At 38.8% G+C, this 16,961-nt stretch overlaps 1 protein-coding gene across 2 annotated transcripts in view; it reads right to left on the bottom strand.

Moving 5' to 3' along the window:
* Positions 1 to 16,961, bottom strand: part of CEMIP2 (cell migration inducing hyaluronidase 2) — an 86,968-nt gene that overhangs the window by 53,835 nt on the left and 16,172 nt on the right. For both annotated transcript variants that reach the window (XM_003407399.4, XM_023544750.2), the window contains exons 2-5: positions 16,081 to 16,423; positions 10,584 to 10,724; positions 9,227 to 9,788; positions 4,640 to 4,809 (exon numbers count right to left, since the gene is read on the bottom strand). In XM_003407399.4, the coding sequence (XP_003407447.1) occupies positions 4,640 to 4,809; positions 9,227 to 9,788; positions 10,584 to 10,724; positions 16,081 to 16,411 (1,204 nt within the window). In that variant the 5' untranslated portion in view covers positions 16,412 to 16,423. The remainder of the gene's footprint in view (positions 1 to 4,639; positions 4,810 to 9,226; positions 9,789 to 10,583; positions 10,725 to 16,080; positions 16,424 to 16,961) is intronic.

Genomic DNA, 16,961 nt, shown 5'->3' with positions numbered 1-16,961 from the left:
CACCTCCTTGGATGCTACCTCAGTGAAGACAGCAGAGAGACTCCATTTGTGCATTTGCTACTGTATCTGGTTCACAGAAGAGATACAAAGAAGTTTGCTGAAAATGGATGAGTGTTCCCAAGCATGATCTGGAATATGACCTGAGTCAGGCACGACGGTGACCCTTCCAACTCTCCTACTTTCCAGGGATAACATAAAGCTGTGCAATCCGGTGATTACTAATTACCGATTGCTCCTAATACCTTCCTTTTAAAACTCAACATTGGCTCCCAATTAGGCAGAAAAAAACTGAAAAGTTAAGCCAACTTCTTTACAATTGACACTTCTTTTATACTTAATCAAACAGTAGAAGTGTTCCCTGCTTCTGTAATGTCCATATCATGTATCATAAGCCAAAACATGATTTCATGGAAATATATATGGCTTTTTATATATGGATTAGATGGAAACTAATTTTTTTTTTTTAATGGCATATCACCAGTGGGAAAAGAAAAACACCGTATTTCAAAGTTATCTGTTTAATAAGCATCTATACTTCTCTATCATTCTTCTTTAAACAATTGGCACATTACCTTGGGATTACATTAAGATGTTGACTCAAAGGAAAGTTGATATAAGGAAAAAACACACTCGAGTTATGGGAATCAAAAGGAGAGCAATTCAGGCATGGTACAGGAATAATATAGATATTGTTAGAGTCTTGAGCCAACTATCCAGAGAAAACCTAACCTGGGCAAGTCTTGCATTCTGTTCTTTTAAACTCTGGTCTTCCCAATTTTACTGTTTCTACAAAGCGCACACACACAGACACACAAACACACACAAAAGTTACCTAATAAATGTAAAATGTTTTTATGTTTCCTGCATCCAGATACTAAAGCCTATAATGGGCTTTGTCTAAAAAATAATAGTAGTAGTTGTCATTCTCATAATGTCTTAGTCATCTAGTGCACCACAAGTAGATGGCTTTAACAAAGAGAAATTTATTTTCTCATAGTCTAGTAGGCTAGAAGTCCACGTTCAGGCCATAAGCTCCAGGGGAAGGTTCTCTCTCTGTCGGCCTTCTCATCAGTCTTCCCACGGACTAGGAGCTTCTCCATGCAGGGACTCCAGGTCCAAAGGACACGCTCTGCTCCTGGCACTACTTTCTTGGCGGTATGAGGTCCCCCGGTCTCTCTGCTCACTCCTCTCTTTTATATCTCAAGAGATTGCCTCAAGACACAATCCAATCTTGTAGATTGAGTCCTGCCTCACTAACACAACTGCCACACTTCCTCCCTCAATAATATCATAGAGGAAGGATTTACAACATACAGGAAAATCACAGAAGACTAGGAATCATGGTTCAGCCCAACTAATACACATATTTTGGGGGGCACATAATTCAATCCATAACAAGCAGTAATCAATAGCTCTTGAGACTTCACACACACAATGATTTCTCAACGTCAAGACAACTTTGAAAGCTAGAAAGTCTTATATCCATTAAAGATGAGGCCGTCACGTAGACTCCGACTCATAGCAACCCCGAAGGATGGAGCAGAACTGCCCCACAGGGTTTCCAAGGAGTGGCTGGTGGATGCGAACTGCCAACCTTTTGGTTAGCAGCCACCAGGGCTCCAAAAAATAATAATAATAGTTATAACTCTCACAATAACCACAACTAACGACTGTTGAGACTTCACATACACAATTACTTCTCATCCTGAACACAACTTTGAAAGACAGAAACTATTCTATCCATTAAAGATGACAAAACCAAACCTCAGAGAGGTCTAATAGCAGCTAAAAAAATGACAGAGCTTAGAACTGAATGTCAATCTAACTCTACAGCCCGTTTCTTAACCTCTGTATCATTCTGCTTTCCGATGAAACAAAACAGGCAGGTTAAAAACAAAGATAATCAAAAAACTTCATGGCAGCAAAAATAACCACTACCCAGAACTTCAGATTTTGATCAAAAGAAAAAAAATTATTCCCCTAAAAAAGAGCAATCAAGAAATATTAATTTTTCCATATGAAATGCCAGTGTTTAATTAAAAAAAAGAGAGATGACTACTAAGTAGAGAAGTTTTGACTTGAAAGAGCCTTAGAATTTGTCTCTGAAAAAAAAATTCTTCTCACTGAATTGCACATATGAAAAATGTTGAATTGGCAAATGTTGTGTTATATGTATCTTTACAACAATTAAAAAATAAATTTTGAAAAGAAGCAGAAGGTGAGATGGGGAAGATGTGCACCATTAATCAATTCTTCACTTTTTATGGCTTTAGAAGAAAATCCTGCCTAATATTGTTGTTGTTAAGTGCCGTCAAGTCGGTTCTGACTCATAGCGACCCTATGCACAACAGAACGAAACACTGCCCGGTCCTGTGCCATTCTTACAATCGTTGTTACGCTTGAGCTCGTTGTTGCAGCCATTGTGTCAGTCCACCTCGTTGAGGGTCTTCCTCTTTTCCGCTGACCCTGTACTCTGCCAAGCATGATGTCCTTCTCCAGGGACTGATCCCTCCTGACAACATATCCAAAGTATGTAAGACGCAGTCTTGCCATCCTTGCTTCTAAGGAGCATTCCGGTTGTACTTCTTATCTCCTACTAAAAACCTAAACCTAACTCACTGCTATCGAGTCAAATCTGACTCACCTCCTACTAGCACTACTGATTCGGAAGTGAGAAAGGAAGTAAGTTCATCCTTTCTGCTTCCTGGGAAGAATTACTACCTCTTTCAGAAATTAGGAGTCAGTGAGAACAGGGGACACAAACAATATCTTATGATAAATAGCTAAAGTTTACTCTCTTCCAAAAATGAGTCGTCATCAGTAATGTGGAAATGAAAACATTTCCCACAAAGGGAATGTTGACTCAAAGTCAGTCAGTAATTAGGCTCTGCCTGGAATCTTACTTGAAGATCCAATACCACTAACTACTCCATGCAGGACCTAACTCCTGCTTGGAAATACTTCTCACCCACCAATGCTTTTTGCCAAAAGCAACCATGGTGTGGAAGTAAGAGCACTGGTCTTGGAGTCAAAAACAAGGACTTGGTCTTGGCTTTCTCAATAAAATAAATACCACTGCCTCACCCCAAACCCAGAAGATTGGAGGCAACAAGAGAAAGTCTTTGTCACATACCAGGAGCTCTATTTATTTATTCATTTGTTTTAAAGCAAAAGATTTTCTCTATTTAATCATAACCTGTTGCCGTCAAGTCGATTCTGACTCATAGCGACCCTTAGGACAGAGTAAAATTGCCCACCAGGAGTACCCAGTGGATTTGAACTGCCCACTTTTTGGTTAGCACCTGTAGTTCCTAACCACTACGCCACCAGGATTTCCACTTAATCATAGTGATATACCAATATCCCATTATAACCCAACCAAGTCATATTTGCATTATCATTAAAATATCTAAACATTCATTGAATGATTTCTACACGTGCTGTCTGAAAATTTCACATGCTTCACATGGATGCTCACTGCAGCCCTATGTGGTAGTTTTTAGTTTGTCGTTTTTTTTTTTTTTAAATGCCTATTTTTCAGATGGAAAAACTGAGGTTTAGGAGTTAAAGTCACATGCCCACAGTCATATGATAAGTGAATGAGCTGGGATAGGAACCCAGGATCCATGTTAGTAAATACTTTGCTACACTGCTGCCTGAAAGACGTATCACTAAGGTTTTCTGGGTAATTACACATGCATCTCTTGGTTAACCATTCCACACTATTTTGGGTATAATATTTGGTTGGAAAAGAAAGGTTGTGGGGAAGAACAGTCGGGGGTAGCAAATTCACCCCTGGAACCACAGAATCTGGCAGCAAGACGTAAATGAAAAATTCTACAATAAGCATCCTAAAGAAAGAAAGAAAAAAAAAAAACCAGAAGCACCCTAACACCCAGTGCTAAGTATTGTCAAACAAATTATATTTTCCTCTACAATGGATTACCATAAAAAAATACACTGAGGAAGAAAATTTAAAAACATAATTTTACAGTATGTTATTTCGTGAGAGGAAAGCAGGTTAAAACAAAATAGAGCGAGCAAGGATATAGACAAGGTTATGTGTACATATATATATGGTAAAAAACTAGAATATCATGCATCAAAATAATTATTACTAAATGATAAGGTTAAAAATTTTTACTTTCTTCCTTGTGCCTTTCTGTGTTTTCTAATTTGTACATAAGATACATGTATTTGCTAGATCATTAGGGGGAAAAATGCTAAGAAAATGAGAAGTTTGTTTACATAGCATGTGTCTGAAAGTAACATTTGCTGATATGTCTACATAAAGAGGAGATCCAAAGTACAAGATCACATTTATTGTCATGGAATAGAGCCAAAACAGCTCACCCTATCACACCCAGATGGGCTCAGTTGGCACCAAAGCCAGGAAACAAATACATTTCTGCTAATTAACTATATGACTCAAGAGTCAGAAACCAAGACTAGTTGGGGGTGTCCAAACTAGAACAAATCATTCCCTAGTCTAGGAAGAACTCAAGTGCAGTAAGAAAACAACAGGTTTCACCCTCAACAAATTGAAAACCTAACCAGGCAGACTGTCATTTGAATGCAATACTACTTTTTTCACAATACTTACCAATATCTTACACGAGTATAAACTGTACTTGCGTACCTTCAATCCATTCACTATAAGCTGTCACAGCAAACTTCTGACCATCCATTGTATAAAATTCTCCTTGGGCAAGAGCCTTCCCTCCACTGCTATGATTTTCATAGTTTCTCACAGATTCATTGCAAGAAGTACTTCCACCATCAACGACACCAACTAAAGCCCAAGCTTGCCTAGAAGGGGGGAAAAAAAAAGTGCATTTGATTATTTGTCATGATACTGAACCAAATCCCTGACACAGATGTTATGGCAGGTGCCTTTTTAAGCTCAAATTTCATTTTTGTCAATTGCTACAAACTCTTTTTTAAGATTCCCAAATCTTGACGGAAGCTAAGGTCGTAGCAGGAAATGCACACAAAAATACTTGTTTATTCAGCTCTGTAGAATTGATGACTGTGACTTCAATTAATCATTGACTTCTTCAATACACACCCATCTTATTCACATATAATTCTGACCAGAAATCTATTTTGTTTCCTTATTTTAAAGTAATTACCACCTGCACTCTTCTGATTCTAACTGCACAAGAGAATCACACAGGAAACTTTAGAATTAGTCATGTACCATATAATGTCCAGTCGGGCAACATCCAACCACAGATAAGTCCATGGTCCCATAAGGTTATAACAGAATTCAGAAATCCCAGTCGGGGAACAGGATGTGGAGGACATAACCGGAGGTAGCAAATGCAACAGCTTTCTGCACGCTACACGTGTATCTCATGTTTCTTGTATACAGACAGTCCTCGGGTTACAAACGAGATCTGTTTCCAAGTTTGTCTTTAAGTCGAATAGGTAGGTAAGTCAGAACAGGTACATATGGTTCTTATTTAGTGTCAGTTAGTCAAATGTTTTTCTTAGTATACAGCATATGTTCTACCTGTCTATGCATATAAAATACTTACACACTTCCAAACTGTGCAGTGTTTTCATGAGTGTCACAAAGTAGCTTGTGCATTCGTTATTAGGAACCATTATATTTAACTGAAATTTTTAATGTAACAGGCTTTATGACGGTACATTCTTAAATACGAGTTATCCATAAGTCAAATGATTATAACCTGGGGACTACCTGTAATATGGTGTTTGTACAACGTCCAAATCATACAACGCCCTATTTCACAGAAAGTATCATGGCCGTTATACGATGCATGACTGTGTATCAATGCTCAGACCCCACCCTAGGCAAATGGAATCATAATCTCTAAGGGTAGGACCAAGCATTGGTGTGTTTTTAAATCTCCCCAGGAGATTCGAATGTACACTCAGACTTGAGAGCCATTGAGTTACAAGTACTGGTTCTCAAACTTTAGTAGGTATCAGCATCACCTGAAGGATTTGTTACTACAGATTGCTGTGCCCCACCCTTGAGGTTCTGAGGCAGAGTTTGAGAATTTTCATTTCTAACAAACTCAGGTAATGCTGCTATTTCTGGGTGAGGACCATACTTGGAGAAACCCTGAATTAGAGGTTAGACATTAGAGCAGTAGCTCTCAACCTTCACTCTATTTTAATTGTATGGGCACCTCGTCTTCTCTCCCCTCCCCTCCCTTTCCTGATGTAATTGGTCTAAAGTGGGACCTGGAAATTGGATTTTTAAATCCCCCACATTGCTGCCAAGGCAAAAACAAAAACAAAACACTAGGTTAGAGGCTTCTTAACACTCTTAAAGCTATAAAATCACTACACAAAATCTTTTAACTTTCACATGCTACATATTTATTTATTGAAAACAATGTGGTTGAAAATGCCATTTTACTTCTGTGATTCTACACATTCCAGGGACTTGCTCCAGCTTGTGGCCCAATCAATCAAAGAGAAAGGACACTGACAAACAGCCACAAAATTTGCCTTAAGTTTCCTGCTTTAAAACATGAAAAGAAAGATGTCAAATTCCTACTCTAGAAAAAAATACCAAATGGAATCTACGCCAGACAGATGGTTGGATGTGCACAGATAAATGTTGGCCAAAGCAGGCCTACACTCTTATAAATTCCATACCCGCCCCTATATGGATTATCTACTTTTTGGATGACAGGGCTTTATAGCTCAATTTATATCCCTCTAGACAACACAAAGAATCAAATGAAGAATGTCTCAATTTATTATCTCCCGTTTGAGAGTGAAAGAGAGGTAGAATATCAGAGGCTTCTTTTGTTTACCAGAACTGCCTCAGCAATTACAAAACAACATTCTATTCTATTGACATTATCTCCAAAACACTCCTACTTCCCTCCTCCACATGAAAAAAATTTCAATGCGCTAGAACATTATCTTCAAAGGGGTATGTGTTTATATACATTGGAGATAACGTCAATGCAATGGAACACTGGCAAAGGATCACAACTCTTAAATTCCTCCCTCAAATCTCTAGCAATATTTTAAAGGGAATTTTGAAACCAGTAGGAAAAGAAATCAAAGAGCGAATTCAAACAAAATATTCACAGCTCATGATACACAAAACTAGAGGCAATAATGGCATAAAGAAACGAAATTTAATCCCTGGCATCACTGGATAATGACATAAAGTTATGTCTCTAAATTTGAAAAGATCATGCTTCTACTTCCAGGTCTATAAATTACAGAAATATGTGCACATGTGAACCAAAAGATGGGTAAAAAGAACATCTAGAGAAGCATTTTTTATGATAGGCCCAAGCTGACGAAACAACCTAGACGTAAAGCAGTAAATAAGCTGTCATGTATACGTTCAATAGAAAACATGCAGCAATGAAAACGAGCAAGCACTACAGTCAACATGAATAACACTCAATAACAACACTGAGCAAAGAAACCAGATGCAAAATATTGTATAATGTTTGATTCCATTTCTATAAAGTTCAAAAACAGGCAAACCTAAACTTTAGTGTCCTCCTCAATTCAGGAGAGCAGTTACCTTTGGTAAGGGGAGGAAACGATCAGTGAATAGGCGGGGGCAGACAGGAGCTTCTGGGCCCTCGTTAGCTAGAATAAGGCAAGTTCTATTTCTTGCCCTGGCTGGTGGCTACACAAATGTCACATTGTGACAGATCACTGAGCTCTACATCCTTGTTTTTATCTCTTTTCTGGATGTATATTATACTCCGTAATAAAAAAAAAAAAGTTTTAAATGCATCTTGTTCTACACATACCTCTGAGGTTTTGCACATACTGTTTCCTGTGTCTGGAAAGCCCTCCTTCTCCACTATACCAGCACACTCCTAAACTTCCTTCACACTTCCCACCTTCGGGAAACTTCCAATGATTCCCTAGGCCAATTTAGGGGATCCTTTTTTTTTTTTTCTACTTATGTTCCCACTATAGCCTGTAGCTGAAGCAAGTATCACACCGTATGATCATCATCTATTTAGGTCCGCTTTTATCCACTAAAGTCACTGAGGGCTCAAAGACAGTGTCCTTTCTTTGAAGCATCTATACTGTAGTAACCAGCACTTAGCATCTCCTAAATATTCCTGGGTGAATAAAAGGTATTTAAAAAACATTATGGATCCTTTTTCTTCACTAGTTTTTGTCTCTTTAACTTTCTTTAGGATTTTTGTAGACAATATTCAATTCTATCAATCTACCAACAAAGAAACAATATTAACTAGAAAATTTCAGCATGTGGGTTTTGAAGTCCTCTTACTTTCCACTGTAGATATTCCCTAACTTTACTAAGAATATTAAGCAGAACTAAAATTTGTTTTTTTTAATTAAATGTTGAGTCAACTTCTTCCACAGAATCAGGACTGACTGCAAGCAAAAATCATTTTTAACTAGAATATGGCACAAGAATCATAAATGGGTTATTCCCTTCTCCTCTGAGTTAATTCTACTATCTGGATGGACTTCCTAACCCTCTGACTTTTTCTTTCCTTGTGTAGGCTGGGGGTCTTTAGATCTGCACCAATCATCTGTTTTGGGGTTGTTTGATTAGCAAGTAGATCCAAATTAGCATTCAAAGAATTCAAAAGAAGAAAAAGAAAACTCTTTATTCCCTTCTCTCAGGCTTAATCTTAAAACAGGTTTTATGTCTTAGCACGGGATTGTGCCCTAACCTTTCAACTCAGAAATTGCCTCAATTAGCCTGAGTTTCATATTACCTTCAGAAAGTAATCAAAGGAGGAAGTTACCTTCAGAGGTAAATTGTTCTTAAACATCATGATTGCTCTTCAATGCCACGTTTTTGTTCTTAACTTTTCACAAGCCCTACATTATAGTGTACAAAAGGCTTCATAAACCAAAGCCAAGATAAGAGCTTTTACATCTGGTATCCTGGCCTCTGGAAACCCCGGTGGTGTAACAGTTAAATGCTAGGACTGCTAACCAAAAGGTCAACAGTTCGAATCCACCAGGCGCTCCTTGGAGTCTCTAGGGGGCAGTTCTACTCTGTTCTATGGGTCACAATGAGTTGGAATTGACTCAACGGCAATGGGTTTATCCTGGCCTCCAAGCCCATGTTTCAAAGCAAGAGGCAACCCGAACTACAGATAGCTGTGACCACTTGGCACCTGTGGTGTGGTGTGATGTGTGGTATCTTTCTCCTCTTCTACTTCCCTCTCATACAGACATGGACTCAATACACAGCTGGAGAAAAAAATGGTATGCCGACCTGTAGCTCAGTCCTTGGATCAGCTTACTTCCCAATCGGTCCTGGATCATCTGTACAGCTCCTGGTAAGAGGTTTTTGGCTGCTGAATCTCCAACAGCTATGGCAACAATACGCCCTGGATCCTGGACCCTCAAGAATTCCTGAAGTCGCCTGCTCTCATTTTGGTACTCATGAGTATCAAACCTCACAATTTCCAAAATTTTGGCTGTGTCTTGGTCAATGACCCTCACATTGAGACCCCGGAAAAAGTCCTTCTCAAAGACATAGGACCCAAACGTCAAGCCTGAGGAATGCAGAGTCTTTGCCAACAACGTCCACGATGTCTTCCGTGCTCCATGCAACTCCAGTGTCCCACCAGCTTCCACACCGATAAATTTTTTGCCAAATGTTGGCATACTTTCACCTTCATCTGACTTGCCATACAAGGCAATTGTCGCTTTGGATTTATAGCGGCATTTTTCTGCTCCAATATGAAGCGCCCCACCATCCTTGATCAGGATGTAATGAGTCCTCAAAGTAATATTTCTGGATCCATCTTTATCATCTCCAAATACAAGCAGTCCTGCAGGGAACAACACTATTGTAAGCCAGCTTCTAAAACATCTTTCTGATAGAAGTAGATTTCGCCTTAAGCCAGGGGAAAAAAAGTTTACTAAGTGTCTACTAGAAAAGTAAACTGGTTTCCAACATACAGTAAAAAAAAAAAAAAAGGAGATTTCATATCTCAACACATTAAAAAAGCCCACGTGTATGAATTTCAATCCACTTATAATATAGGTTTTAAAGCCATCTTACTTTTCACTGTAGATATTCTTTGACTTTACTAAGAACATCAAGCAGAAATGAAACTGGTTTTCTTAATTAAATGTTGAACCAACTACTTCCCCAGCCTCAGGACTGCACGAGGAGGGTGTGGTTAATCAGCCATGAGTGAGTTCTCTCCTTATTCACTTGGAAATGGAATTTTCAATTCACTTTGAAGGTAAATTATTTCTAGAAAAATATCTAAAAAATACAAATCTGAATCTCATTTTTATATACTATATGTTAGCTCATGTTAACTCTATCATTCTGCACCAGTTGTTAAAAAAAAAAATCTAGCTATGAGATATCACCTTTCTAGAACTGTTTACTCACCAGTTTATCAAGGGTCTTGACATGAGGGATTTCTAAGGCCCTTCTAAGCTCTTGAATTCTACGATTCTAACTTGGGAGCTTGTCACGTCTCTATAGTTAGAATGATACTGCATCCTAAATGTTACTCAGTTAAAGGATAGTTTCCTACATAGAGAACATCAAATGTCTCCCACATTAAAGAACTACCTTGCAGTCTCTAGAGACAGGAACCAGTACACACCTCCATCCTGAATGACTACAGAATTCACTGTGACATCTGAGGTCAGACGGAACATATCTCCCTCCTTGATAACAACTTGTTTTGCAGAATCTTGTCCTGGATCCCAGTTCCTGAGTCGGGGGTTTTGATCTGGGCAATTCTCTATAATACAATGCAACATTGATACCCCATCAGATTAGGTCCTAGTAAAAAACATGCATGAGCACACATGGTACAATTTTTCAACAACAGCAGAAAGATACAAATTTTTTGTTTCTTCTTTTTATGGGGCTAATTTTATTAGATTAAAAACTAAATTGTTTTTAAGCAGCAATAACAACAACAAGCTATCCATGGGGATTTATGTGACAAGGAGTCTTTTGTAACTGAGAACATCTTTCAGGAAGATCACCTGAATCCACTTACCTGGGAAAGACCGTAGGTGTGGCAACAGCAGCAGATAAGGAGGATGACTGAGGAAGGATGGTTATGTGAACCACTGCCGACTCATAGTGACCCTCCCTATAGGATAGAGCAGAACTGCCCCATAGAGTTTCCAAGGAGCGCCCGGCAGATTTGAACGGCTGACCCTTTAGTTAGCAGCCATAGCACTTAACCACTACACTGCCAGGGTTTCCTATGTGAACTTAGTACACAGTAACCAAGCAAAGTCCAAGGATGCCAGCGGTCACCCATGAAATAATACACATAAATGCATATACATATAAAATAATAACTTTTATTAGAAGGAACTACTACCAAGATTATTTAAAGAAAAATCATGGGAACTATCTGGGAACAGGAAAGTTTTAAATAGGGTAACAGGAATCTTTTTATTCTTTAATAATAAAATCCATTCAACTGGAGGAGAGCTTGCTTTGGAAAACAGAAAAAAGGCCCATCACTTTAATCATTTCAGTAGAGTCTAGGGTGAGGTTCTTAACCTGCAGGGCATGGAGTCCTCTACATTTCAATATAATTTATTTCCTTTGTAATCCTGTGTACTTTGTTTTATGCATTTAAAAAACATCATTCTGGTTGAGGCATAGTCTCACAGATGGCCACAGAAACCTCAAGAAGTGTTTAGTATCAAACCCAGCCCTGTAATCAGTCCCAGGGAAGAATGGGGTGACTTCATAAATTCTTTCCTACATAGAATGAAATGTGAAGTAGATGACAATGGCATGGAGTATGCCACGTCTTTCCTTTCAAAGGCAGAGGCTGATAAATATCGCTGTCTTCAGACATGCACACTTTCCCAGCAAAACTGAAAGAGGCAAGTGGCCAAAGAAGTGACTTCTCATTTTCAGAAATCAGGAAACTGTAAATTAGAGAAGATAAACCCAAGGTTACTCAGCAAGCTAACTTCCCTCTTTGCAAAATGAGGGTCTTTACTTGTTGTATTCCTTTTATAGAATTTGAATTTGCCTCCTGCGTAGGTGATGATGAAAACATAAAATAACTCTGCATTACCACAGCTCTTTAATACTCCAGAGCATTGGTTTTGGCCATCATTAGCTTTAGATTCTGCCATAATTTGGAAGAGGTGGGGGAAAAGCCACTCCTTTAATTTTGATTAATGACCAAGTATTTATTGAGGATGAATTTATTCACTTTGTACTAGGTGCTGTAAGTTTTTAAAATTAGGGAATGAAATGCATAGAGACGAAAGTTTATTACTGGCTACCAGGAGCTGAGAAGAGGGGGGATGGGGAGGCATTGCTTGAAGGGCTACTGAGCTTCTGTTTGGGGTAATGGAAAACATTTGGAGAGAGAGAGTGGTGACGGTTGAGCAACCTGGTGAATATGATAAATGTCACTGAATTTTGCACTTAAAAATGGCTAAAACGGAAAATGTTTTGTTATATATATTTTACCATAATAAAGGAAACCCTGGTGGTGTAGTGGTTAAGTGTTACGGCTGCTAACCAAAGAGTCGGCAGTTCGAATCCACCAAGCACTCCTTGGAAACTCTATGGGGCAGTTCTACTCTGTCCTATAGGGTCGCTACGAGTCGGAATCGACTCGACAGCACTGGGTTTAGTTTTGGTTTGGTACCATAATAAATTTATACATACATACACACATACCACCACCACCCCCCCCCCCAACACACACATATATGTATGAGGCCCTGGTGGCACAGTAGTTAAGAGTTTGGCTGATAACCAAAAGCTCAGCAGTCCAAATCCACCAGCCGCTCCTTGGGAACCCTATGGGGCAGTTCTACTCTGTCCTATAGAGTGCTATACGTTGGAATCAACTCAACAACAATGAGTTTTATATACAGTGAGCTCACTGCCCTCAGAGCTAACAACCACTTGGGATAAAAAGCCACCATGTACAAAATACGTAAATACTGAACAATGCGGTAGTTAATCTAGGTACAAAAGAGCTCCTAGAATAGAGGCATGGGGCTGGAGTAGCTGAGGGGGCTTCATGGAATAGGTGACACTAGGCCTGGCCTTAAAGGATGGATAATACTTCAACATAGAGGCGCATGAGAGGAGAGGGTAAGAATACTAGTAATAAAAGTACCCCTTGCTATCCAAGTCCACTGAGTTCCTCAGTTAGAAAAGTAAAGGGCAGCTATATTTTAAATAAGCAGAACTAGAAATAAGCAAAATATTTTTGGGAATCAGACGAAGAAATAGTCTTCATCAAGACAGAAAGTACATGTTAGGGGATAAAATGAGAAGTAGAGAGACTGGGTGTAGGACAAAGGTATTATACATAGAAAAAAAAAAATGATTCCTCATTCTGAACTTACATAACACTAATGCAAACATGTTCCTATTTCTAAGCTGTGATGATGCCCTAGGCTTGTGCTTTCTCTTTGAGGTGAGAGTAACTACAGTTAAAATTAGTCTGCTATTTAAGTCCTTGGCAATTATCTTCATGGAATTAATTATTCTCAAAGCCAATTAATTCTTGTTGATAATTACTCTGATGAATCAATTGCCATCATTTTTATACTAAGAATAATCCTCAAATTTTCTTTCCCATCTAAGAAACAAGGAATGTCTTGAATTCATTCCAGTTTAATACTAAGGATTTCTTGACTTTGTTTTCTACTTTCTCCTCCGCCCATAAAGCATCTAACTGGAATTCTCCATGGTGGTCTAAAAGAAGCAAATGTATGCTCCACATAACAAGCACTGTACCCAGCTACAGAGAAGGAAATCCAGACTTGAGATCTAGAGTCTACAACAACAGCTAAACAATTCTTCTAACTTACTTATAATTATTCTCCAGGAAGGCATGCTTCTTTAGCCCCATCAACAAAAATCGCAGTCTATTTCTTTCCAGCAAGGTGTACTTAATGTGTAAATATGTGACCTGCACAAAGCACTGAAAAAATAGCTAAGCCTGCCCCACCTTCCTGGCTACCCATGTGTGGAATTAACAGCAGTGGGTGCTTTATCAAAGTTATGTAACAGCAATAACCACCGTGCGGCTGACCCTGAAATATTTCAGCATACCGGGTTTTTCCACTGATATTCTGCACATATAGTGCCAAAATGTGAAACTAAAAAATGTTGATTCAAGGAACCACATCACCAACTCAGTGTTTTAGATGGAATATGGAAACGCAAGCAAAAGCCACAGATTTCAGCTCTGATTTCCCACAAAACCTAACATCGCTTTATAAGCAGATTACTTGGAAAGAATGAATCAAGCAGTACTGAACTTGGTCATTCTGCTACAAAAAGGAGAGAGGAAGTCAATACTATCTGTAATAGAATACGACGTTAGAGTTTATAATGTGGTCTATCGCTTGGTCAGTTTTGAGGTCACAAATGGACCAATAAGCAACATCATGATAAACAGAGAAAAGGCTGAAGTTGTCAAGGATTTCATTTTACTTGGATACACAATCAATGCCCACGGAACCAACAGTCAAAAAAATCAAACGATGTATTGTACTGGGCAAACCTGCTGTAAAAGACCTATTTAAAGTTAAGAAGCAAAGGCATCACCTTGAGGACCAAGGTGCACCTGACCCAAACCATGGTATTTTCAATTGCCTCATATACATGCAAAAGCTGGACAATGAAGAAGGAAGACGGAAGAAGAATCGATGCATTTGAATTATGGTGTTGGCAAAGAACACTGAATATACCATGGACTGCCCAAAGAACGGACAAATTTGTCTTGGAAGAAGTACAGCCAGAATGCCTCTTAGAAGCAAGGATGGCAAGATTACATCTCAAGTACTTTGGACACGTTATCAAGTGGGACCAGTCCCTGGAGAAGGATATCATGCTTAGTAAAATAGAGGGTCAGCAAAAAAGAGGAAGACCCCCTCAATGAGATGGATTGACACAGTGGCTACAACAATGGACTTAAACATAGCAGCGATTGTGAGGATGGCACAGGACCAGGCATTCTGTTGTACACAGGGTTGCTGTTAGTTGAAATCAACTTGACAGCACCTGACAACAACAAATCTTAGTCAACAGTGATGTTGACACTAACATCGCTCTTACTTGAGGTCAATACTTTTAGAAGTAATGACACTACCTCCCCCAGGACCTAAATATCTATGGAACCCCTAAAGTGTTCATGAGGATGAAGCAGGATAATAACTAAAAGTTTTATAAATGGTAAATTCATTCGCAAGTGTTATTTCAATTTAAAGAAGCATTCAATTCTACAAAGATCTGTTGTAGACTTTGTTAAAATACCAGACAAAATGGTACCCAACCCAGGTTGCTAAGGTCTGCTTCTCTCTTCCACAGCCCTGAGCCCTCTGACTTTTAGACAGAGGTATGTTCTTATGAGGCAACTGTTTGATGGTATTATATTGGGACTGATTGACAATAAACTTCTTCAGAACCAGTCAAAGTATTGATATATTACCAACTTGGAAAGCAAAGGCCTTTTAAGAAATCAAAACCTCCTTACATGATGTGTGACTATAAGGTGGTGAGTAATTTTTAGACAAATGTATCAGAATTTACGCATTTTGATGAATGTCTTCCTTCAAGGCGATACATTGCCACTCAAAAATATTTGGGTTTCTCTTTTGGGCCAGTCTTCAGAGCCAGTTTCAAACCACACAAGATGAATCTTATTATTTTTAATCAATTATCCTTTAAAAAACCAAATCTAGTTTGTCTCTACATTTATGGAAAAAAAAAAGTTTTTTTGGCACTTTAAAAACCGTATTTACCACAAAGGATAAAATTTTGCTAACACAAGACTTCAGTAAAGAGTCTTAAAAGCAGTTCCAAATGAGAATGTTACAAGAACTTTCTGAGCACTGGGACAAAGTCATAAAATAGAAAGGACTAGCAATTCTTCAATTTTATAATTTCCAGTGATTTCCTTTAACAATTGATCTCATTCAAAAGAAGTTACACCACATATTACCTAATTGTATGTTAGTTAGCTAGAACCAGCTTAAATAATAAAGGATAAAAAATGTACCCTACTATTTCCCTCCTTTTTCTCCATCTATAATATATTCTATGCACGCGTGTGTGCACACGCATACACACACGTACGCACTTACCATCTGGAGCATATTTTGAGGATATTCCTAAAATGATTGCAAGTGCAACAAAAAATGAAAAACTAGTAATAGCAAAGCAAATGAAAGTATTTTTGTGTCTCTTCTGCTTTCGGCTTTCTCCCTGGGCTCGCTGTTCTTCAGGTGAGAATGCGAAGGTTGCCCGGGCTTCTTGTCTGATGGAGGTAAATTTGGCTGAAGCTTGACTCTTTGGAGGAGGAGGGGGACGCAATGGGACGACTTTCCCTGGAACATAACCAGATGAGCGATGGCTGTTTCCATTCTGAGGTTGTAGGAAAGCAGGGGAGTGTCCCCTGGAATCAGTGGTATACATGATACACTGTCACTGCAAAAAAAAAAAAAAAATTAACCATTCAGAAACGGGTAAATTATACTGACTTTTTAAAAAATAAAATCAGCATATACCACTGCCAGTTGCCATAGCATTGACTGACATTGTTTCAAACACAATTGAGGGTGTCAGATTAGACAGGTGCTGAGTTTTGGAAAGTAGCCCGCCAGGCCTTTCTTCCAAAATGCCTCTGGGTGGACTTGAACCTTCAACCTTTCAGTTAGCAGCTGAGTACATGAACTGTTTACACCTCCCAGAGACTCCCAAGTCATTGTATATCCCTGATATAACAAACTATGCTGAGAATCACCTTCACTTATCACCTTCTAATGCCACTTCCTCTCAACTCTGGCTTTATATTATAATCACCGACAGTGTTCTGTTCTGTTGTATGAAAGCTATGAATCACTTGGGGAAGCTTGTTATAAATGTAGGTTCCTGGACTCTTTCCCCCAGTGATTCTGGCATGGTTGGTGTAAAAAGCGCTCTGGCTCTGAACTTTGTATTTGTGTTGTTGATTTGTGACTTAGGA

The sequence above is a fragment of the Loxodonta africana genome, chromosome 9 (genome assembly GCF_030014295.1).
Source record: "Loxodonta africana isolate mLoxAfr1 chromosome 9, mLoxAfr1.hap2, whole genome shotgun sequence".
Taxonomy (NCBI): domain Eukaryota; kingdom Metazoa; phylum Chordata; class Mammalia; order Proboscidea; family Elephantidae; genus Loxodonta; species Loxodonta africana.
This window is presented reverse-complemented; position numbering and strand designations above follow the sequence as displayed.